Genomic DNA, 23,830 nt, shown 5'->3' on the forward strand with positions numbered 1-23,830 from the left:
AAAAACACGGCAATTGTTACAACATAAGAACCTTGATGTTTGTTTACTCATAATGTTCTGGATAATCATGGATTCTTGGTTGCACATAACGGATTTTTAAGGATAATTATCCTGTTCTGGATGTAATCTTCTCCGTGTTTTTGGATGGATATATATTTTTTGTTAAAGCTAAACGTCATTTTTGACAGAAGTATCTTAATTAGCTGCATCAAACCTAAGAATGACTTCCACCAAAAAATATTTGGGAGCCCAATGTTATTTATGTCCTATCAGAGAGAGTGAAACGAGTATTTTATCTGAGCAGCAACGAATGAGAGCGATGACACGTTATAGACTGCAGCAACACCTGTCGCATGCCTGTGTCAATCAAACTGAAGAAGACACAAGTCTCAACACTGATTAATCATAACTAATGCGAAACATAGCTATCGGTACATATTTATAGCGAGAATTAATGACAAGTAAAGCTAATGAGGTAACAAAACTTCGTGACATTCGCTAGAATGTTTATCCTGCTCGTTACTTAATATAGATAGTCTATACAGATGTACATCTCTGGTGATGACAGTTTACCGCATTTGTTTTTAGCCCGGTTAGTTATGCAACGACACAGAAGCTAAGATAGGATTCGAGCCATTTATTTCTTTTTCATGTAGCTTATATTCTACAGACTTGATAATTATAATTCATTTCTATCTTAGTTATATATTTATCAAAATAACGATGTAAACAATTTTAATTGAGCATAAACATATCATCTCCATTTAAAAGCTCAAGTTTCTTATTTTCAGTAAAAAATTTGATTCGTTTTAAACTTAGAATCATTCTTTACAACATAAAATTAGGCTTATTTTAGGCCAGACTTGCATCCGTATATAGCTAAGATGTATACAGATGCATAAGCTGTATAAGCTGTATTTTATATAGATTTAGAATCATTACTAGGAATATTCTATGTAGAATATTCTGTTATCATCTTGTAACCGTAGGGACAATCTACATAGGTTTAATATTATCTTACCCTATGAACACATACAGAAATGAAATCATTCTGTATCTTATATATGCTTAAAATATCTTAGAACACCGCTCATCTGTTCAATTATTTATGTATACACATATAACTTATGTATGCATATATAATTGAATTTATATCTATTATAAGTCTTCCTTCTCACTGTAAAAACTTCAAAATAGTAAAGAAAAAATATTTACACAAGTCAAGCTTGTCAAAGAAAAGAAGAAAATATACAAAGTACTTAAAAATAATTATCTAATTAAATAAGATATGTTTTAATTGGCATAACTTCTATAATTTGTTGATTTTGGAACATATTTAAACTATTTATTTGTCTCAGTTCCAAAAAAAAAAGGTTTTTATTGTTCTTTTTAAAGAAATGAAAAACAAAAAGCCGCAGGCATTTAACTAGCATTTTTACAGTTGGGAAGAAATACTGATAATGAAAGGGCCTTCTAATAGATTTTCCCCTGAAAAAAAAGAAACAACTCGACTTAATAATGTTACGGTGGAAGATAAGAACTTCTGGTGTTACGTCAAATGATTTTTGTGCTTCGCTTACAAATTGCTCTTTTAAAATACTACTTTAATTAAATATATCAATAAAAATATATCGAAAACGTTATTTTTTTTTACGAATTTTGATGTAGATAAGACATTTATTTATTTATATAGATGTTACATTTATTTAAACTCTCAACTAAATAAAGTAACGTAGTTAAAACTAGTTGCAACTCGATATTTTTTTAACTAATTAATTCTGTATATATTATGGAAGACAGAAGCTAATTTATAATTTTAAATGCTCATTTTTAGAGTATTTTTAAAAATACACTAAAAATATACTAAGCTATACGTGTATGAATTTATACATATATTTAAAAATAGTAGCATATACAGTAAATTAATGTTTTTGAGACCATAAGAACTAGATTTTGATCTTTCTTAATTGAATTAAAAGCTTATTATACGAACTTTTACTAAGTACTTAATAATTTTTACAGTTACTATATCATATAGGCTACAGTATTTATTTTTTTTTTTTTACTATAGAGGTATATGGATTGATGTTTTCTAAGCTATAAAAATTAGATATAATTCGAGTTTTTTTAAAAATTTTAATCGATTTTGTGAATTTATGGGAGCGTAAAATGAATATACAGCATCTAGAAGTGCAGTTTCAAGATTTTATAAAAATACACATCTTTTCAATTCCCATATAAGTTATGTTTTTTTTTAGAATAGTATCACATAGATCAACGTTTTCTAGACTATAAAAAGTACATAACAGAAAGGAAAAGATTAATATTAGAAAGTCAAAAGTTCTGAGATCCTTATCACTAGTTCCTATTGAAGCCATTTTGGACATAAGGCTCTTTTCAGAGGCCCTGTTATGTTGATTGATCTATAAGGCTTTCTTCCTACCTCACAAAGCCTACGATTCCAAAGTGAATTTAGACAAAAACAAACTATCGAATTAATGTTTTTTCGCAGTTATAGAGTAGAAACTCTGTACTTTAATGAAGTTCAGCTGTCATTTTATGTCACAGAATGACAGCAGAGTGTGGTTTATATAGAAGAAATGCAACTGAAGTAGGTGACATTTTGATAACACCGAACTTCAGAGAACGAACTAAAATGCCGAATCGTATCTAATTACATAATATTAGGTCTGGCACTTAATGGAAGTAGAAAGAAAACCGATTCCTCGTAAAATAAATAGATTTATTATAAATCTTTCAGGTTAACGATGTTATTTATCACATAGAGATTAGATGTACAATAATATATATAACTTAAATCTAATGTTCTTTAACATTAATATGTCATATACAGTTGCGTACTATGTTTTAATGTAATTTATTAATTAGAATGTCACTTTTTGAGGTAGAGAAATGTAATTTAGAAAAAAAAAATACTTTGAAACTGTTTCGGAAGCTTTAAATGTGAGCTACTAATCTTAAAGATAGGACAATTTTAAAGCAGAATATAGAGCCTTAATTTAGTCTACAAAAGTTATTTAAAAATTTAAAAATTAAGATTATCTTCTATTAATAAAATATATACAAGTTTTCTTCATATAGATATTTCCAATATTAATAAAGCATTGTTTAAAAAGCATTATTGAACTCANTAAATTATAACTTTAAAACATATTTTAAATTTAACCAACAATACAAAGGAACTAAATCCTATTAACTAAAGGCATAAAATAGTGATAGGGGCCTATAAATTATAAATGTTAGCCTATAGGCAAATAAATAAATTACATAACTTACAGTTATTATTTAATGCATATAGAGATATAAATAGGCCAAAAACTATATGCAAATTTTATTGTCATTTGTCAGATTTAACATTTGATGAAATATATTTTAATGATTTATGATACAGATAAATTAAATTATCGAAATTATCATTTAATTTCCAATTTATTGCATAATTTGAGTAGGCGAACAGACATTTAATAGGCCTATACTTAATTGTAATGTATCTGTTTTTAGATAATTACTATCAACTTAAATATACACATCACATATTAAATTTGATTATTTAGATTCTATGTTAATGATATATTTTAACAGAAAAAGAAAGTATAAAATAGAAAATATAAATCAGCTATTTCCATTATTCTATTTTACTCCAAACTAATATTACATTATCTTAATTTTAATTAGATTATCAGTTAGAGTATTATTATTTCTTGCTTTAATTTATAATAAAGTATTTCAATATTATTTCTTAGTTCGAACTTATTTAAGTACATTCTGTAATTAACTTTATTCATAACTGCATTTTTTTTAGACGATTTGTACAGTAAAGATCTAAAAATTGATTTAATTTTATTTAAATAAGCAAACAGGCCTATAGATTTTTGAGTTTTTAGAATAATTTTAGCCTAATATAATATTTGATGTAGATAAAATATTATTTAGAGGTGGCCTTTGTTGGAAGGTCATCATTATTGGAGGTTCGACTGTATTAGATAAGAAACAATGGAAAAGTTTGAAGAGATTTTCGGACTAAAAGAGCTAAAAAGAGTCCTAAAAGAGCTAAGAAATAATTAAATGATAGTGATAATGATGATAAACTTTATGAAAAACATAATTTCAACCCAGCTTATTATAAATAAACCTTAATAATTCATTATTTAAATTATGTTTTTTATTAGCATTTAGCATTGTATATTAACTCTTTTAATTAATTTTCTCTTACATATAATTTGTTTTAGTTTAATTTTTGATAAATAACTATTAAATGTAGCTTGTTAAAGCGCGTTATTAAGCATGAAAAGGACTTAAAAAAACTTTCAATTTTTATAGACAAATAGATGTATATGTAAATAAGGAAAAAATATTCCATTAGTTATAGATTATTAATAAAAGACAATTTGTTATATAAATAAGGAAGCTTAATAATTTTAAAGATCAGAATAGGCCCAAGATCTAAGATTTTAAAAAAAGCAGTCGTTCCAGGTCTTGTCTATAGAGAAATAAATGCTTGTTAGAACTGTTATTAATAGACTATCCCTCAATGGAATTTTTTCATTCGATTCGCTCCAACGAATTTACGATGGCTAAACACGTTTATCTAGGACTTATCCCGACGAGTTTGATTAAGTAGGTAGACTGTTGAATCTCAACAAATTATCACCCAGATGGCATATCATTTACGCTTCTGAAAGCTTTCTTTTTTAACACTAACAATGATTCTCCTCCTCATTGCTTCATCATTTTGTATTGCTTTTCTCACGGGACATTAATTCCTTAAAGTTTAGGACTCTTCCGTTTATGTCCACTTCGTTTCGATCTTGGTGGTTCGCAATTTATGAGGTCTCCCGCAAAGACATCTGGTCTCCTCCGTGTCTATAAAAGAAACTCTTGTCTGCACTCTGCTCTAGCTTTCAATGTTCTTTTCATGTAAAGATACCTATCCGATATCCCATTAATAACATTCGACACTATTAACATAGTAAAGTTTAATTTATGAAAAAACTGTTTTTTTGGCAATTGAAATGCTTTCGTTTACAACTAAATACGAAATTTTTATAATATAAATTTATTTTAACATTTTTAAAAACATTTTAAATGTAATTTTATAATTTCTTCTACATTAAAATCTATATAATTTATGCTTATATCAACGATAAAATCCTGTTGGAAAATTCGGCTTTTCTTAAAAAATTGATAAATTAAAGCATAAAAAATTGTAAAGTAGATGATAAAAGATAAAATTTACCGAAATTTAGAATAGATTTCTTGTTGCGAAGGGAAGCAGAGGATGAAAGATTTAATGTGTAAGGGAACTGTTTGCAAAACCAAACGGAAGCCACCACCAAAGCGTCATTAGAGCAATTAATAACTAGAAGAGGTTTTCCAATCACCTATGGCCTGCTAGTTACAACGGAATCATCCAATCAGCCGACATTAGTCTCCGTCCAAGCTCCGCCTCCGAGCAACAGGCCGCTGCAACTCGAGGGTGAAGTAACAGCACGTGCGTTCATTCCGCTCGTTAAGTGGAGAGATCATTTCGTCAAGCGACGTTCTCCGTTTCTAGACTCTCAAAATGTTAAAGTGGCCCCATACTCGCTAACAAGACATCGGAATGGATTCGGATCTTAATCGTTTATCACCAGAAAAGTCGACGGAATCAAACCAGAAAGCGTCATCAAGTGGAGCTAAGTCTATATCATTTTCTGTAGCATCGCTTCTGGCAGGATCCAAGAATGCAAACGGTGATGCCGCTCCCAGTAGATCTACCCACCTGAGATTTGCTACGCCGACTCGATTTTCTGTAGAAGGACTTCTTCGTGCTGATCCACTCTTTCATTTAACCGGAGTTCCTCGTCCTACTCCAATTTTGGACGGGGTTAAACTGTCTTTGGCGCCACAGCAAAACATTGTGACTCCTGTCACGTGGACCTCGACGCATCTCGGCACTTCTGTTATGCCCTGGATGCAGCAACACACGCGCCCCATTTCTCCATCTTCACTTAATAGTAAGTTGGCATTTGTCGAAATTTTCTTCTTTCAACCTATTAATTTCTGACTCATTAAACTTTATATAATATATACCCTGCCTTATCTTCAACCATAACTATAAACCAATCGAGAAATCCATCATCGTAGACAAAAATTAACAAATTTCTAATTTTTTAACACTTCAACTGGCCTAAATTTCATGTTAAATCACAGGTAAGATATATAATAACCCTTAGGAAAACGTATTTATCATAGAAATAACCCGTCAAGAAGATTAAAATGTCCGACATTCTTCAAGTTCAACATGAACCCGTTGAACCTGATGTCACTTGGTTAAGGACACATTCTAAGAATTGTGTTCCATTAATAAATTATAACTTTAAAACATATTTTAAATTTAACCAACAATACAAAGGAACTAAATCCTATTAACTAAAGGCATAAAATAGTGATAGGAGCCTATAAATTATAAATGTTAGCCTATAGGCAAATAAATAAATTACATAACTTACAGTTATTGTTTAATGCATATAGAGATATAAATAGGCCAAAAACTATATGCAAATTTTATTGTCATTTGTCAGATTTAACATTTGATGAAATATATTTTAATGATTTATGATACAGATAAATTAAATTATCGAAATTATCATTTAATTTCCAATTTATTGCATAATTTGAGTAGGCGAACAGACATTTAATAGGCCTATACTTAATTGTAATGTATCTGTTTTTAGATAATTACTATCAACTTAAATATACACATCACATATTAAATTTGATTATTTAGATTCTATGTTAATGATATATTTTAACAGAAAAACTTCAAAATTCTATAAATATTAATAATTTTAATTAATTTTTACATTAAAAAAATTATTTTATGCATGAAAACGGTTATGATAACGGTTAAGAAAGGAACTAAATTAAATTAAAAACTAAAATTTTCTACATTTTTTTAATAAATAAATATGATATTTACTTAATTAGCATATTTACTTTCTAATTTATTGTTTAATTTAATTAGCCAAAAACCTCTTAAAATCTTAATAAATACCTTCAGCTCTTTCACAAAATAATACAAATTCATACAAAGTTAAATATAAAAAACTAAATGAACAACAAATCAATCATTATTAGCAAAATTAGCAAACATTTTAGTTAATTCTAAATGTTAAAAACTAAGAATTTCAATGGAAACACTTTATTTGTGATTTAAAAATATATAAATAGGCCTACATATAATATAAAGAAGAATAAAAAAATCAATTTGATAACATTCAAATGGGGAATTGTAAAGACAAGCAGATGCATGACACAGTAGCTGACTTTATGAAAAAGGTGAAACTTAGTTTTTAGTGTCGTTCCAATTAGAAATTATAGAGGGTGAGCTTTGGAGTGTGAAAGGCGTGACTGAAGAGTGCAGATGTATGAGTATTGTGTGATGAATCTGTCAATTATTTTCATACAATTACAACTCGATTCGTGTCTTACACTAATGATTGATAGTAACAACTGCTTGTAACCTTCGTTAAAATTAACTGTGACGTTGACAGATGTTTCATCAATAAGTCTGAAACATGGCGTCTATATACAATCCACCAATTTTTTAAGTTAGTCAGAAAAAAATCTTTTGGTTCAATAAATCTTTAAATTATTTGAAAAAATATATTTTTTGGGTAATTAATAATTGTAAATTATGTCGGATAATAAATTTAACTTAAAATTTTAAAAGTATAAACATGAAAATTATATTAAAAAACACAAGTTCTTGCTTGTTCAAATACAAGAATTAAAAAGTAATTAGTAACCAATATTCTGTCTTTAAAAAACTCTGTAAATTATTATAATATAAACATTTATTTATAAATTCTTAATAATTCTTAGAAAAGATTATGAATTTTAATATTTTTGAATGCAAAAAGGTATATTAGACTTTATCACCGACTTAGTTAATATTAATATAAGATGAGGCGAATACTAAATACTGTATATAAATAAATATATTTTAATGTTAATTTTAAAATTTAATTTAATACTTTAGCCTATAATTCATATTTACCGCTTATAATTACATTTTGTTATTCTGTAAAGACAAATTAATAGAACAGTATTCCATAATTTATATTTAATGCGACTAAGAAGAGGTGAAGTAGTTTAAAAGACCCAATTAATAAAATAATAATAATTTGTTAGATTAAACAATTAAAATTTTATAAATATGTTAAAAAGATATTAATAGGCCTACATTTTAGTGCGTAATATAAACTTATATTAAACGTGAAAGCATATATATCATTATGGAACATCACTACATAGAAAAACAGGACTTTCATGTCAGTATCCTATATTAAACACAAGAGTATGTAATAATTACTAATATCAAATATTAGAAATATATTACCAGTCTATACTGAACTTCAGAGCATATCAATTGTCTATACTAAACATTAATAGCTTAAGCATAAGACATATAGTAAGAATAATAGTAAAGGGTAATATTAAATTGTTATTTAATTAATTAAAACTAGTAAGAGTAATCGATATTACATATTAGAAGCTCTATGACAGTCTAGCCATTTGGTATAGAAGCTCTTAAAGGCCATCATCCAAGAGATCAATAGGTCTATTTCAAAGAAATTAAAACTTTTCTATTATCGGCAATGAAATCTTAGCAATAAAAATAGCGTTTAAGCTTCTTATAGTCCAATTTCTAGGAAATTGATCGATAGTTAGATTTCTTATTTTATTTATATAATATAATGTTAATTTATTGCTTTTTTAGATTTTAAGATATATTTAAAATAGACTAAGTATCAAATTTAATTTTTTAGACTAAGTATAAGACTTGATAAATCTATTTATTTAACTAACATAAACTTTCCTACTTGATTATCTTTATTAGTAAAAATTTTCATAATTTCAAAAAAAAAAAAATCAATTTTGACCTTTATTAAACTATGTCAATGGAGTCTAAATCTTGAACACACGGGAGACAAGAAATAAAAGAAAACATTTAATATATAGCCTATATATGAAAGCAATTTATATAATCTCTTTATTTCTAATTTAACTTTCAATTAATATTTATAATTTAATTTAATTTAGATTTATGAAAGTTAAGAGTAAGGTGATTTGCTTTGAATTACCGTAACCTCCAACTTGTCTAATCTCAATTGGAGGCCAACTAATCGCACATTACCTTAAATCATTTCGAATGATTAATAGGCTATTATCTTTGCTTCGTCATTCGAACAATTTATAATTTAATATTACATATATCTATTTTTCCAATGACATTTTTGAATTTCAACAATATTTAGCCTATTTATACGTTTCTTTCTCAACGAGGATATTCCGCATTTTAAGAGCGCTATATTACAAAATAATACTAGACTATCTACAAAAATTTTATGCAATAAATTTTGTCTAATTCTTATTTTTAACATTAAGATGTAAATTTTCTTGAAATTGAATTTAAATATAAATACTTTTAATGAGCCAAGGACAACTCAGACTGTAGTTCTATTATAAATGAACCTACAGGCAATTCAAAACTGGATCTTATAAAATAAAATTTTACTTTATTACTAATGTAAATTAAAGAAAATATAAAATATAAAATTACTTATTTAATTTTAAAATATTATTTAAAAACATTTTCTATGCAGGCTTTCGTACGAACTGATTTATTTTGATTTAAAGTAAGCAGAATTTTCAATTTGTACAGCACTCAGTTCAATCATAATTGTACTTAAAGTTTAGGTTTACTTCAAGCTTAAGTAAATGTTTATGTTTATTTAATTCATGAAATAACAAGTGCACATCAGAGAGTAATCGACAAATGTGTTTAACAATTAAAAGATTCATTTTGTACACTTTTTAGCAGCGTATTTTTAAATTAAATGTTATAATTTAATACAAGTAAGCATATCGCCCATTCTTGTAATTATTGATCATAATAATAGTTATTAAAGCAGACAAACATAAATATCCGAGTCGACTGCGGGTTTAAATGTCTTTGATGTGATCAACCGAGGATCTTGAGAAGAATCGACATTGTTTAAACAAACTTTGTTCCAGATCAACAGCATTTATGACAGACGCATATAAACTTATTTTTTGTCTTTTATATAAGATTTAAATAACTTTTAACAGGATTACACCTCATTAGGCTTTCTTCCATGATTATATTACCGCTAATAAACTCCAATTTACAATTTAGAAATCATTAATTTAAATATTTTAAAACACATTAATTTATAATTATATAACAGGATTATTACTAATTTTTCTAGTGTTTTTATAGGAAGACAGCCAAATTTTATATCGTACAAGTTTATACACAGTACAAAACATTACGAAGTAAATGAAAATATTTATTAAATGAATGTAAGTCATAAAAAATTAACAAAAGCTGTAAAATAATCCATAAGTAAACTAAATGTTCATAAAAGAAAACGCATGGTTTGGATAACGGAGTTATTCAATAACAGTTTATCATCATTACTTGTATTTATATTAAAGATAGCATCTCATTTGGTTCATACATCGCCCTTTAGCCTTAAGAACTGAGAGTTGTAAAAAGGAATGACCCTCGTTAAATAGCATGACTTCTCCAACAGGTTTCTTATATGGTTTCTACTCGGACACGAACAAATTTACAGTTCATGATGCCATTCTTTCTCTATGGAAAGTATTCTTAAAGATTCAATCATCATGACTTTTTACCTTACATCTTATCCTATGAGCTAAAACAATTTTCCGTCTTCAAAATTCTTTTTGTCATTATTAACATTAGTTTTTCTTTAATTTCCTATCACTATGCACTATTAATTTTTAATTTGGTATATTTAAATTTTATTTTATAATAAAATCTACAAATAAACTTTTTAATATATAAATTTTAATCAATAAAATTAATATTTTTATTCTCATCAACAAAACAGAAAAAAGTATTTAAATATTTAAACAAAATATAATAAAACCTTGTTTAAATAAACGAATAATATAAAATGTGTAATATAATATATTTTTATTAAGATTAGGAAATGTAAACTTTTCTATTTTAATTCCTCATATTTATGCCTACAAGTCATATAAACATCTCTTCTATATCTTTTCCATTGTGTGTATATTGAAAATTTTTAATTTTACTTTAATAAATTCATAAATATATATTACAGTTATTGTTATAATTTGTATAAATTCATAAATAAATTCCAATATTTACGAATTTATTAAAGTTTTAAAAAAATAAAATAAAATTCTATTGAGCATTATAAATCAACACATTTGTATCACTTTTAATTAAGAATTTTAATTTAAAAAATATTTTAATATAGGCTAATTATCAACAAATTTAATTACAGTAGAACCTCCATTATCCGGACCTCCAATATCCGGATTTTCGATTATCCGGATTGTTCAAAATAAACAAAAATTTTACGAATTTGCTGATTTGTACGGTTTAAATACAGTATTTACTTTTAATATTACCGATATGCACCATACAAAATAAAACGTGTTGTATTATCATTAAAAGACAAATTAAAGTATTTGTTTTGATTATCCGGATTTATCCTTATCCGGACTACCTTCATCCCCAATTAGTCCGGATAATAGAGGTTCTACTGTATTTAAGAAATGTTGAGTCGGATTAGTCTAGAATCGATTAATTTTATGGAAGAAAACCTTTCAATTAGCTGTAGCCCGTAAACTTGACATGTGTCGGGCTATGATTGGAAGGACTTGTAAGAAATCGGATTCCTAAAGAATGGAACNTTATAAATTGAAAGCGCGTAGGCTACGGCCTACCTATATTTTATAGGTCGAACTTTTAATTTATGCACTGGTTTAATCTTAAATCAATGTAAATCTATATAAATAAAATTTAATTAAGTTTAATGAATAAAATTTACATATATCTTTACAAATATTTAAGTTTTAAAGTAGTTTATCAGGCCTGTCTTTACAATTAACTCATATATAGGCCTAAGTTTCGATTTACAGCTTTCAGCGCATTAAACACCTAAATTTAAATATAATTTATTTAATTGATGCTAATTAAAATATTGTTATAAATTATATAAATTAAAACATAGCATTTACGTATATTCATTAATAACGAATGCAACATTCTAGGCCTATTATATGAACCAGTATGGAAGAAAAATACATTTAATTTTTGTTCATATATTTTAAAGATAATGAATTCATAATTTGTTGTTTGAAATTTACTTTTTTTTTTTAACGCAAATCTTTACTTTAATATTTTTTAATGCAAATATTAAAGAAATTCTATAACATCTACAAAATGCCATTGATGCCCATTTCCCATGAATGCCATTGATAAAACCATTGAAGGATATGATCAATCATATTATTACTCATTGATATTATGATTGAATATGATTTCATTCATAATATTTATATAATGTAGCTTTTTCGTTAGATTATTTTATGATATTTTATAATTCATCCGCGATTATATAGTGACCAGTTTCTTAAGCTGTAGGCTACAATACTAATGAGTTCATTTTTATATTTTGGTTACTAAATATGTCATTCTCTGATGAATCTACACATTAAATTAGCTAAAATATCTAATGATTTATTAATTCGTAACTTTCCTTATGAGTCTATACCGTTTTTCTAATGTATCAGTTTTTATTCTGCTACAAAATCCAGTCATTATGTATTCGATTATAAGTTATCATTAGTTATCAAGTTATAGGCCTACATAAAATTATAATTAATAACCAAAAAAACTATTTAGTTTCACTATTTCGACTTTGAAATTGGTACTAAATCGAGTGCGGCGCTAAACTGAAGTTTCTTAACGAATAAAAATTGTTATAGTAATTCAATTTGTATAGTGAGGTTGAGTTTGAAAGTTATAGGATTTGGTAAAAGCATTGCAAAATCGTACATTTAATAATTTAGATACTGAAAGGTTCTGTATTTAATATTTATGGGAAAGATCTGCTTGCAAGTAACTCATTAGCGCTTTACAAGGGTAGAGCTATTCATAAGAACGCTTTTTCGAAGTTTAACTGTATATTTCCGTATTTTTAATGTTCTATGTTTTGGTTTTGCATAGTTATAATTTTTATTTTATATATTTTTAAAGCCCAAATCACTTTCTCGTACTTCTTAAAAAATCTAATTTTAATATAATAATAATTTGACTTTCTTTTATGAAAATGAACAAAAAAATCTGATTCGTACTTCTTAAGTAGCTTTCGCTAGAATTGAAAATAACTTTTTAAATGGAAACATAAACGATAAATTTATTAATCTACATTTAATCAAAGCGATGCATAGAATAAGAATTACATTCGGTTTCAATAAATTTTTCCTGGGAATTTCAATTGAAGCAAAGGAAAAGATTGACATATGATCGTCTCTTCTATAGATAACTCAAAACCGGAAGAAGCCTAATTTTCCCAAGATTATGATCCGAGGGTTCTAAAATGGGTGAAAACCCCTCTAGAGTAAAGGAAAGAGGCCTTTGTATATATCTATAGGACATAAAAAGATACAAATGTTATTCTTTATTGGTTTAGATGCGAAACGTAACCGATGTATTTTATATATAATTCTTTCTTACAAACGAATCAAACAAAATGCATCCAATTACTTTGAAGATTCAGCAAAGCGTGGTATTAAACATTTCTCAGAATAAAGTCGAGCTCAACCACTTAATGTAATCGGATTCGTGTGCACTAAAATCATGTTTATTTTGTGAAAATAGTCACGTAAAATAATCGATAAATGGACGAGTGATAACTACGTGTTTATATTTGGTGGTGAGGGTTTTTATAGTCGTTTTCACCGTGATTGCCCTAGGATTGAAACTACTCAGCTGAAAGCGCTATTGACATAAAATTTGTTTGTGTTGAATGGAACTTAACAATATCTTCAAAATCGTTTCAATACATCAACTAAGCCTTTTTTTTAAGGTATAAAACGATAGTTGTGTTTGTTGCAAACATTCAAAACAGTATGTAACGTGTCCGACTACTAATTTAGTCCATCAGTGATCTTTAGGTTAGTGCGCAAAGCAACAGGCATTTCGAATTAGGAGTAAGATTAGCATGAACGGGAGTGTGAAAGGCGAAACGACCTCATACTTCTGTTAGCAAAGCCTAATTGACTAGCTATTCCAACTGTTCTTGCGAGACGTCCTCCGAAACAAGAACAAGACAGCGTGACGAAATGACGTCAACTACTACACCTGTCACCAAAATACTCGTGACAGAAAGCGTCACGTTTACTGTCACTTCATTTCTACTTGAAGTAAACTTGGAGATCTCCCAGAATTGCGTAACATTACTTATTCGTAATTTTTCCCTCGTTTCTCTTCCGAGAAAATATCTATAAAGTTCGAAATATTGCTATTATATTTATAATTTCTTTTAAAAATTAAAATCTTATTATAATAATGATTTAGAACATAATATTTAAGTGAAAAATACGCAAAAGATAAACGAATCTCTTTTATATGCTCCGAAACTTTGCAATAGACGAGGATTAAAACTCGTTACAACTACTGGCAAGATAGATGAAATTTAATAAATTAAGGACCTAAAAAAAGCTCTTAGACTTCAAATATTAAGCATTGGAAAGTTTTCTTCATATTCTGGAGTTGGTTAAGTTGAGTAAAGGGAACAGAGTGTAGGAAGATCTATTTCTGTGAAGCATTGTATCAGAGCCAAAGTGTCAATCAGAGAACCGCATGTTCAGATCAGCTGCACCCAATCAAGGCAAACAATAGTAAAGTCATGTTGCTTACATGTTGCACTTCCTTTCTCAAAGAACACCGAAAGGGTACGAAAAAAATAAAGTTATATTTTTATCATAATATGCTCGGTTCCTAATTGACCGAAATAGATACATCATAACGTGCTCCAGATTCTAAAGTTCTCTTCAAATCAATCTTTTTCTAAAGGGACTGTTATGTAGTCTCAGCAACAACTTAAATATCAAACTTATTATATACTGTATTTATATCAGTTAGAATCTTTAAATTTGCTAAAATTCTGCCAAATTTTAAGTTTTTTCCACGAACTTGCACGAGCTTTTTTCGTTTTTCCATTGAAAAACGAAAAAAAAAAAATAAATAAAAAATAAAAATATATTTTATATATATTACTTCTGGATTTTTAAATTTATTTACTGTGTTTTTTAAGAAATTAATACCATATGTTTAGTATTATTTTAGTCTTTAACAGTTCAAGGGAGTTTAGGCCTATCAGTTACTTAACAAAACATCACGAAAGCCTGTTTAAAATAAAATATTAAACAGTAGCTATATTATGATATAAATTCGTATTTAAACAAATTATACTTTAATAAATCAATTTATAAAATTTCTTCATTACTCAAGATTATCAACATTTCTTCATTCCCAATAATTTAGAATGCTATTTTGTTGAGAGGAATCATGTTAAAGTCTTCTGTATATATAATCTTTAAAGTATAACCTATAAATATAGGCCTATATAAATTATTTATAACATCGAAAAAAACGAATTAATATTTAAAAAGGCCACGAAAAGTAGAAATTTAATAGAAAAAAAATCCAAAAAAATAACAAAATTTTATGCTTATATTTAAGTTTCATGTTAGACTTTTTTGATCTAACTCTTTAATTGATTATTTGTAATTGAGGATAAAAATATAAAAAGTTTTCTGATAATTTTTGGAAATTATTCAAATAACAAAAGTAATCTCGAGAATAAACAAATATATTAATATTATATTTAAAATAATAGAATTATTAAAGTTTTCATCCTGTAAAATTGTTCTAACCTAATTGCATCTCTCTCTCTCTGTTTTGTAAAACTTATCTAAATACATTAAAAAAGCACAGTTAACTTTAATTAGAGCAGAGTTAACTTTAGAAAGCAAACTTTAATTGTCTATTAAAGCTTGTTTTAAATAGATTTTTTTTAAATACAGGTATATCGGCCTAAGATGTATCATTATAAATTCATATAGACCTAAGTAACTTTTATTTATAAAAATTTAACGCTCCTAGTTTATTACTGATATATAGGCCTAGATATATTTAAAATTTTATATATTTTAAAATATAATTTCGTCTAAATTAAAACGGTATGTAAAATAATTTAAATAAACTTATAGGCCTATATTTGATCTAAATTGGTCGCAGTTATGGTCTATGTTAATTAAACATTATCCTTTAGTTAAGTGTAATTAGTGGTAGTAAACATATTCAAATTGAATAAAAAATTAGTTTATTTTGTTAGTTATAACTTTAACGAATCTTATTTATGGCTACATGTAAGCTAGTTTATGCACTCGTAAGCATAAAATAGACTAAGACAAATATTGAATTGTAGTAAACACGTTATTCTTAAATCAAACTAAACAGATCATCTATAGATTTATATATATATAAGCTATATATAAATCTATAGAGCAAAATAAAATGATGTTAATTTAACTCTAGGCCTACGAATTCTACTGTTTCCAATTCATTTTATTTAAAAGAAAAATTAAAATAAGACATTTTAAACAGTTATTTAAAATAATATTTATTAATGGTTTTTAAACCATTTAAACGAAAAGATTAAAGTTAAAATCTTGAATTAAATTTTGTTATAATTCTGGAAATGACTAAAACTTTAATGATTCAGAATAAATATATTCATTATACTATATAAATATATATTTTANTCGAAGTCAATATCTCACTTAACATTATTCAAATGGTATTCTTCAAACTAAATATTCCAGAGGTATATTTAATAATACCTCGCGCCTGTTTTCTCGATATAAAACAGTTCAATAACATCAAATTTAACACTTGACACGCTCCAAATTATCCCGATTCATTTTAGAATCCATTTATAGTTAGATAAAAGGCAATTTTTTTGAATTTTGTACTTATCTCACCGCGTAGAACCCACGCATTTTTCTATACAGGTTTCATAGTTTTACCTATACAAGCAAAGATAATCTAAGGTGGTCCAAAATGCGATAACACTTTAATTTAGAAAGAGATACATATTAAATTAAATAAAAGACGTTTCCATTTGATAATTTTAAGAATCCAAATATGGTCAAGTTGCGGTACAGAAAGCCAAATCCAATTAAGCCAAACATTTCTTGGTAGAAGGGAGATTAACGATTAGAACCGCCTACTGCTTTATAAGATCGCTTCAAATAATAGCTTACGAGAGCGTGACTAAGCAATCACTGACAGGATAGCTAATTGCTAATCTGTTTTGACAGTTTAGAAAGACGACGTATACTCATTTCGATCCTAATTTACTAATTATGTATAACTCTGGTAGTAGGAGTGCTCGTCATTCGTCTCTCTTCTTTCCCCTTTTTTTAATAAATATTTTTAGTATACATTTAAAATCTTAAATAGATAAAAAGCACACATACTTTTCTCTTCGTAGTAATGTTAATTAACACTATAATTAATCACTTAAATTATTAATCATGTTCTGTATGTGTATACAGAACACATAGAAATTGGTTAAGAAGTTAAGTCATTAAAACAAAAATAATTATTTAAACTAATATAAAATACATTTTATGCTTAATTTTTCTCGTTAAATGTATATTTTTTCATGATATAAGCTTTTGAATAATTAAATATGTATACTCTAGAATGTGGGCTAACTGGTTTAATATTAAGTTAAAACTTCTTGATTTAATTAGGATAATAAACATTGGAATTTTTTGTTAATTAACTTCCAAAAATGAATTTTGTTTAGTAAGAACTTCGTTGTATTTTGGGCTTATCTAGCCTAAAATAATCGTGAAAAAATACAGTCTATACAGCCTATAAACTAAATGAATGTCTATATAGACTCTGTATTTTATAATCACTTCAAATTGCTGATTTTTTAAAATAAATAACTAGCAATTAAACCGTAAACTACGAAAACAATTAAAGTACAGACAGAATTGTTTCACTCTGGATGAGATCGAAAACGACTCCCTTCAATAAGTTCTAATTATTCAGTACGTGAGATATTTTAAATATACATTTACATGGTGTAGTAAATTGTAATTAAGTATATGATTAAAATTAATTTATATAAACATCTACAAAATTAACTGATTATGATCGAAATATAAAAACACAATTAACATAATTATCTAGCCACTAAATGATTAACGGACTTCTACGTCTGCCATTAAAATACAGAAACGTAAACTTAAATAACATTATTTACATAATGATGACTTACCATTAGCTTTTTTGGCAGTTTAATTAATAATAATCTTCAATCTTAAACGTAAGAGTGGATAGTTAATAGAAATCTATTCTGCCGTTTAAGAGTAAAATAACGAGTTACGATATTATTAAATAAGGATTTAATTCAATTCAAACATTTATTTATTTTAAAAAAAAAAGTAGAATTTAAAACAATAAATTAATTAATTTCTACTTTATCCATCGATTGTAAGATAGACTATAAACATTGGCTATTCTTATTAAGGATTAGCTTTAAAAAATGCTATACAAGTTTATCATTATTTTTTGTATAAAATATAATAATTCGTAAGTACATAAACGAATAAAAATTTATTTTAAAACAAATTCGTGTTTCCGAGACAACAACAGTATATTTTAAAACAAACAATAACATAGTTTTTTACTTATTTCTTCTCCAACAAAATACACAATCAATAAAAACTTTATATATTTTAATCTAACAAATAAACTATCCATTTAATAATAATTTCTAGTTAATATGTAATATTCTTCGAAATTTTATTTACTTATTTATTGATGAATGAACGTTTCAGTTTTATAAACGAGGATATTTTATTTGCTTTTATTCCTCGATGCAAAGATCCGATCGACTCCATTACCGAGCCTACGACTAAACAGATTAAAATGTCGACTTCAATCAATAATTACGATTTCGTTATTTGCATTGGGTAGAATTTAGATAAATTGTTTGCACATCCAAACGATTAATGGCAATCACAAAACAGTTCTCAGTCAACTCTAGCTTTTTACATAATTGTTATCTTCCTGTATAAATTCCCTTCTACACGCTAACGTACGTGATGACTATTACGAACTGTGATTTTATTTTCTAAGCTTTTTCCGATATTAAATCCCCCACTTTACAATTATTAATGTATTTACTCCGTTGTAATTATTGTTAATGTATTTACTTCGGATTGATCATTGTTAATGTGAAATGTTTTTAATCATATTACTAGTTGTTATGTCACGTGAATGGTGTTTTGTCCAGAACAAAATGCTCCTTTTATTTTTATTTTATTTACTTATATCATGTATTTTTTAATTTTTAGAATCGATGGAACCTCCTAAATTACCGGCAATGAAGTGCCAACTGAGACGTCACAAGAGCAATAGGAAACCACGAACGCCTTTCACAACACAACAACTGCTAGCGCTGGAAAGAAAGTTTCGCACGAAACAATACTTATCAATTGCCGAAAGAGCCGAATTTTCGAGTTCACTAAATTTAACCGAAACCCAAGTTAAAATATGGTTTCAAAATAGAAGAGCCAAAGAGAAAAGATTAAAAGAAGCCGAATTGGAAAAGTTACGAATGGCTGCAAGGCCCATATTACCGAACAGTTTAGGATTAGGATTAGCGGGTGTTAATCCTTTTTTACCAATTGCAGCCACTAGCATGCATCACGAATTTTCTACGTATCCACGACCTCTTCTGATGTCACCATACGCACCTATATGCAGTCAGGCTTCTTCTTCTGAAGAATTAACAGTGTAATCGAAACACTGCAGTAAGTAAATCATGTATTAAGTTATTACAGATCCCATCTTATAATTGAAATTTACACGAATTCGTTATTTAAATTTAACGTATATAAACTTAGAAGCCATATTGAAAACTACAAATTTAGTTACAAAAATTAAGATTTTTATTTTAAACAATTCATATATTTTGATGGGAAAATGTAAAAAAAAAAAAAAAAATCTTTCATCGATCTGCGCTTAGAATTTTAATAGGCACATACTAAGAAAGAGCGCGAATAATAAAGAAAGAATGCAAAATTTCGTTACAAATCATGCTCTTACTAATTACTCCTCTCACATTCAAACAAGCCGCCTTTATCTTATAAATGCAGTTAATACGACAAACACGAAGTCGATTATAGAAGAAGAGGATTTAAAATAAGAAAAAAAATTTTGTAGCCAGCAAAGAGAGACGTCTACAAAGAAAGGTAGTTTGGCAACTCTAAGAATTAATTCCATTCGTTTGTCATAATTTACTGCCTTCTCTAAGTATTGTAGACACGATATAGATGTAAAACATTATTTTATTCTGCCATGCACAGTATATAAAACGTTTCCAATGTTTTTCTATAGCAGCCATTTCGTAATATAACCATTTGAATTACTGAGCATTGTTCTGGTTGATCTGCTTGCATTCCACTTCTTTACGATTCGTTATCACGATAATCACCAATGACTAAACTTAAAAAAATATAAATAATAATAAATAATATCGAATATTTAAATTAATTATTAAAAATTCCCGATTTAGTCGATAATTTTTAGTAATTTTTCTTACACTTTATTCAATTTAATTTAGTATTTTGAAGAGAAAAAAAAATAAAATAAAATTGGAAACAAGATTATATTATTTTAATTATTAAAGGTTATTTTCTGATGACTTTTATAAGAATTAGAATTGTGTACAGGTGACATTTTTTAGTCACAAATGATGAAAACTTCTACGCCGTTATTTGTACATATATATATATATAAACTGTTTGAATTTTAATAGCATAATTGGTACTTAATAAACTATAGATTAGTAGTCTAATTATGTATACTATATTTCGAGCACGAAATTTCTTAAATTTTTTTTTATTTATTTTCATTTTTTCAGGGAAATTTTTGAAAATTAATAAGTCTACATGACTTAATAACAATGTTTTAATATGTTATAAAGCTGGATGAAGATCTACAAGCATTTTTTTTTTTTTGTGTACGTGTGTAAATATATCTACAAATTTTGAAGGAAAAACTTGTAAAATGGCAAATTTTTTGGATGCCTTGGGCATCTGACATTCATTAAAGGTTAATGGAATATAAATATGTTTTAATTACCGTAAAATAACGTTCATTTGTAAGGCGCTTACTTAATTAGTGACACCTGTCTGATGCTGTCGATACAAAGGCAGCTGTCGATTTTACAGATAACACACTTGATGATGTGTAAATCTCTGAAGATACAACGGATAAATCTGTTGTATTCATGTTCCTAATTCATGTTAATTATCAGTCAGATCCTAAAAATTCTTTGAGAAAAAGCCTAAAAGCATTAATTTAACAAAGAAAATGTTAAATAATTACAAAATTAAAAATCATTTTAAGCACACAACTTGAAATATGTTTATATTAATTGCACTAAAATCTAAAAAAAATTTATAACATTTTGCTGTAACAGAATTTGTTTTTATTGACAATAAAATATATACAATTTTTTTTTAATAATTATATCCCAATGATAATATATGACATGATAATACATTTATAATATTCTGGACATATCAAAATAATTTCTTTGGTCCAAATAAATTTACAAAATTAGATGGAAGAAGGAAGATAAATTTATTGAAAAAAATCTATAAAGATAATAAAATATCTTTAAAACAAAAATAATTTTTGATGAATTATTGATAATTGCACAGCATTTACAACTTAAAAAAGAATTATGAAATTATATATATTATAGCAAACTATCTAAATATCTCAAAATAATTTTTGATTTATTCTATACAAATTAATAAAAATTAAATCCTTAATTAACTTTATGAAAATTGTACTGATTTATATAAGTGGGATTCATGGCACATTTTTTTTTAATAAGATTTTTATATTTAAATCAACAATGTCCAAATATAAAAATTCAAAAAATTTATAAAATATAGAAATTTATTTTATAAAAGTAATAACAGTATATATTAATTGAAATATATACTTATATAAATTCCTTTCTTCTCAAAATACTGAAAATGAAAGTGGAATGATCAAATTTGGTCCCTAAATTTGGACATTATTGATTTAAACTATATTTTAACAATATCTGAATGAAATGCAAATTAATTACATTCTTTAAAAAAAGCATTAATAAATAATTAAGTATAGATCAAGTCATTTTGAATTTCAGAATTCTGTCTGAGAATTTTGTACAATTGACAATATATATATATATATATATATATATTAAAAATTAAAAATTTCGTTTGTATTTTAATTAAAAAAAATCACAACAGATAGAAAATGTTGCACAGTTACAATGCAGCATTAATATTAAAATATTTTTCCATAATAATTTATATAAAATATCAATCACTTTCTAATGACTAGACAGATTTAAATAAAAAGTTTAAAATAGAAATCATAGAAAATGTTAAAAATTAAATTGCACTGGAATAATTAAATGAGTTTAGATGAAAACTGATTAAAATTACAATGAAATTTTCTTTGATGATAGTTTAAAACAAGTTGACCAAAATATATGAATACTTTGAGAAAGAAGGTATCTTATTCTAAATAAAAATGAAAATTATATCACTATATTTGACTATCTGAAGTATAGAAAAACTGACATTATAACAAATTGTTGTTGCACATTTTTCAATATAACATATCAAATTAATTTAAATTTGTTTTGTATAATGCACAGTTTCTTAAATATCTGTGTATATATATATATATTTTCTTTTAGCAAAATCTAAAAATTAGATAAGCACATATGACAGTAAATTAAATTCTATATAAGACATAAAAGCATAAAATATGTAAATGAAAATCTGCACATCAAAAAAAGTTATGCTTCTAAAACAAAGAATGAGATCATATTTTAAGATGCATTATGCTAAAGAAGGAAAATATAATGTATAGTTTTATCAAAAAAGATATAAAAACAATAAAATCAACATAGATAGTACAAAGAATTATTGACCTTAATTGATCTCACATTAGTAGATTCATAATTTTATGAAAACAATTTAATTGGGAAATAGCAATGAATTTAAGAATTTAATTACTGTATTGTACTTTTAAATTACATAGTTCATGGAAATGTATATTTTATTTTATATAAACAGGAAATGTCAAAGAGTTGAAATATGAAAACTGGTTTTTACGTTATTTATTCAACTATTATGAATCATTAAAAGGCACTTAATTGTAAATTTCTATATATCAACTTTCTATCATTTCAGAATGATGAGGTTTTTTTGGTAATTCTGGAGGACTTTCTAAACAATCAGTTTGTGGCCTATAAGGTTTCTTTGGTACCAATGTAGATGCACAATCTTTTACAGGTAGAGGTGGAGGAGGCTGAAATGAAAAAATTATTAATTTTTCTTATTTTAATTTTTTTGGTAAATTAGCAAAATGCAAACATACTTTATGTTTAACGCGACTTGGTAGTGTCATAGAACTCTTTCTTAATGTATTACTATATGACATATCATCAGTTAAATTTGTATAATCAGCATAAGCTTGTTTCTGAGGCAATGGTGGTGGCTTATCATCTGTATTATTAGGAGTAGAAGTGACTGGTGATAATAGTCGTGGAGTGGAGGGAGTTGATGGTACTGATCCTGAAAGAATTAACAATAATTTAAAAAATTTTGAAATTTAATATAAGATTTATTAAATTAATATAAGAAAATCACCATAATTAAAACTCTGTCTAGTAGGAGAAGGTGTTGGTATTTGCTTAAAATGACCACTAGAAGGCCTACTTTGTCGTTTTTCAACTTCTGAACGTAAAGGACGATGAGGAGTGAGCTGAATCAAAAATAATAAAAT

At 26.3% G+C, this 23,830-nt stretch overlaps 2 protein-coding genes across 4 annotated transcripts in view; one reads left to right on the plus strand and one right to left on the minus strand.

The window, feature by feature from the left end:
- The first annotated feature begins 73 nt into the window (after window positions 1-73).
- Window positions 74-21,340, plus strand: LOC111619417 (homeobox protein vab-15-like). Of its 3 annotated transcripts, none has more exons than XM_023361117.1 (3): window positions 74-475; window positions 5,297-6,017; window positions 19,321-20,520. In XM_023361117.1, the coding sequence occupies exons 2-3, from the start codon at window positions 5,624-5,626 to the stop codon at window positions 19,764-19,766; spliced, it is 840 nt and encodes a 279-aa protein (XP_023216885.1). In that variant the 5' UTR covers window positions 74-475; window positions 5,297-5,623; the 3' UTR covers window positions 19,767-20,520. The 3 variants fall into 3 exon arrangements, with proteins under 3 accessions (XP_023216885.1, XP_023216884.1, XP_023216883.1); XM_023361116.1 differs by lacking the exon at window positions 74-475 and adding an exon at window positions 20,892-21,340 and having other exon boundaries at window positions 5,219-6,017; window positions 19,321-19,779; XM_023361115.1 differs by lacking the exon at window positions 74-475 and having other exon boundaries at window positions 5,219-6,017.
- A 1,434-nt stretch (window positions 21,341-22,774) lies between these two features.
- The window catches only part of LOC111619405 (dedicator of cytokinesis protein 1-like), a 95,259-nt gene continuing 94,203 nt past the window's right edge, over window positions 22,775-23,830 (minus strand). The window contains 2 exon segments of the mRNA XM_023361108.1: window positions 22,775-23,353; window positions 23,423-23,809. Coding sequence (XP_023216876.1) covers window positions 23,216-23,353; window positions 23,423-23,809 — 525 coding nt within the window. The 3' untranslated portion in view covers window positions 22,775-23,215.

This window comes from Centruroides sculpturatus, unplaced genomic scaffold, assembly GCF_000671375.1.
Source record: "Centruroides sculpturatus isolate CEXI.00-Female unplaced genomic scaffold, Cexi_2.0 scaffold266, whole genome shotgun sequence".
In the NCBI taxonomy this organism is placed as follows: domain Eukaryota; kingdom Metazoa; phylum Arthropoda; class Arachnida; order Scorpiones; family Buthidae; genus Centruroides; species Centruroides sculpturatus.

What these genes read in the sequence shown, in the direction of transcription:
- LOC111619417 (XM_023361117.1), top strand. Translation starts at nt 5,624, where the DNA reads ATGGATTCGGATCTTAATCGTTTATCACCAGAAAAGTCGACGGAATCA. An exon ending in TTCTCCATCTTCACTTAATA is followed by an intron (nt 6,018 to 19,320) that starts GTAAGTTGGCAT and finishes TTTAATTTTTAG; the next exon opens with AATCGATGGAACCTCCTAAA.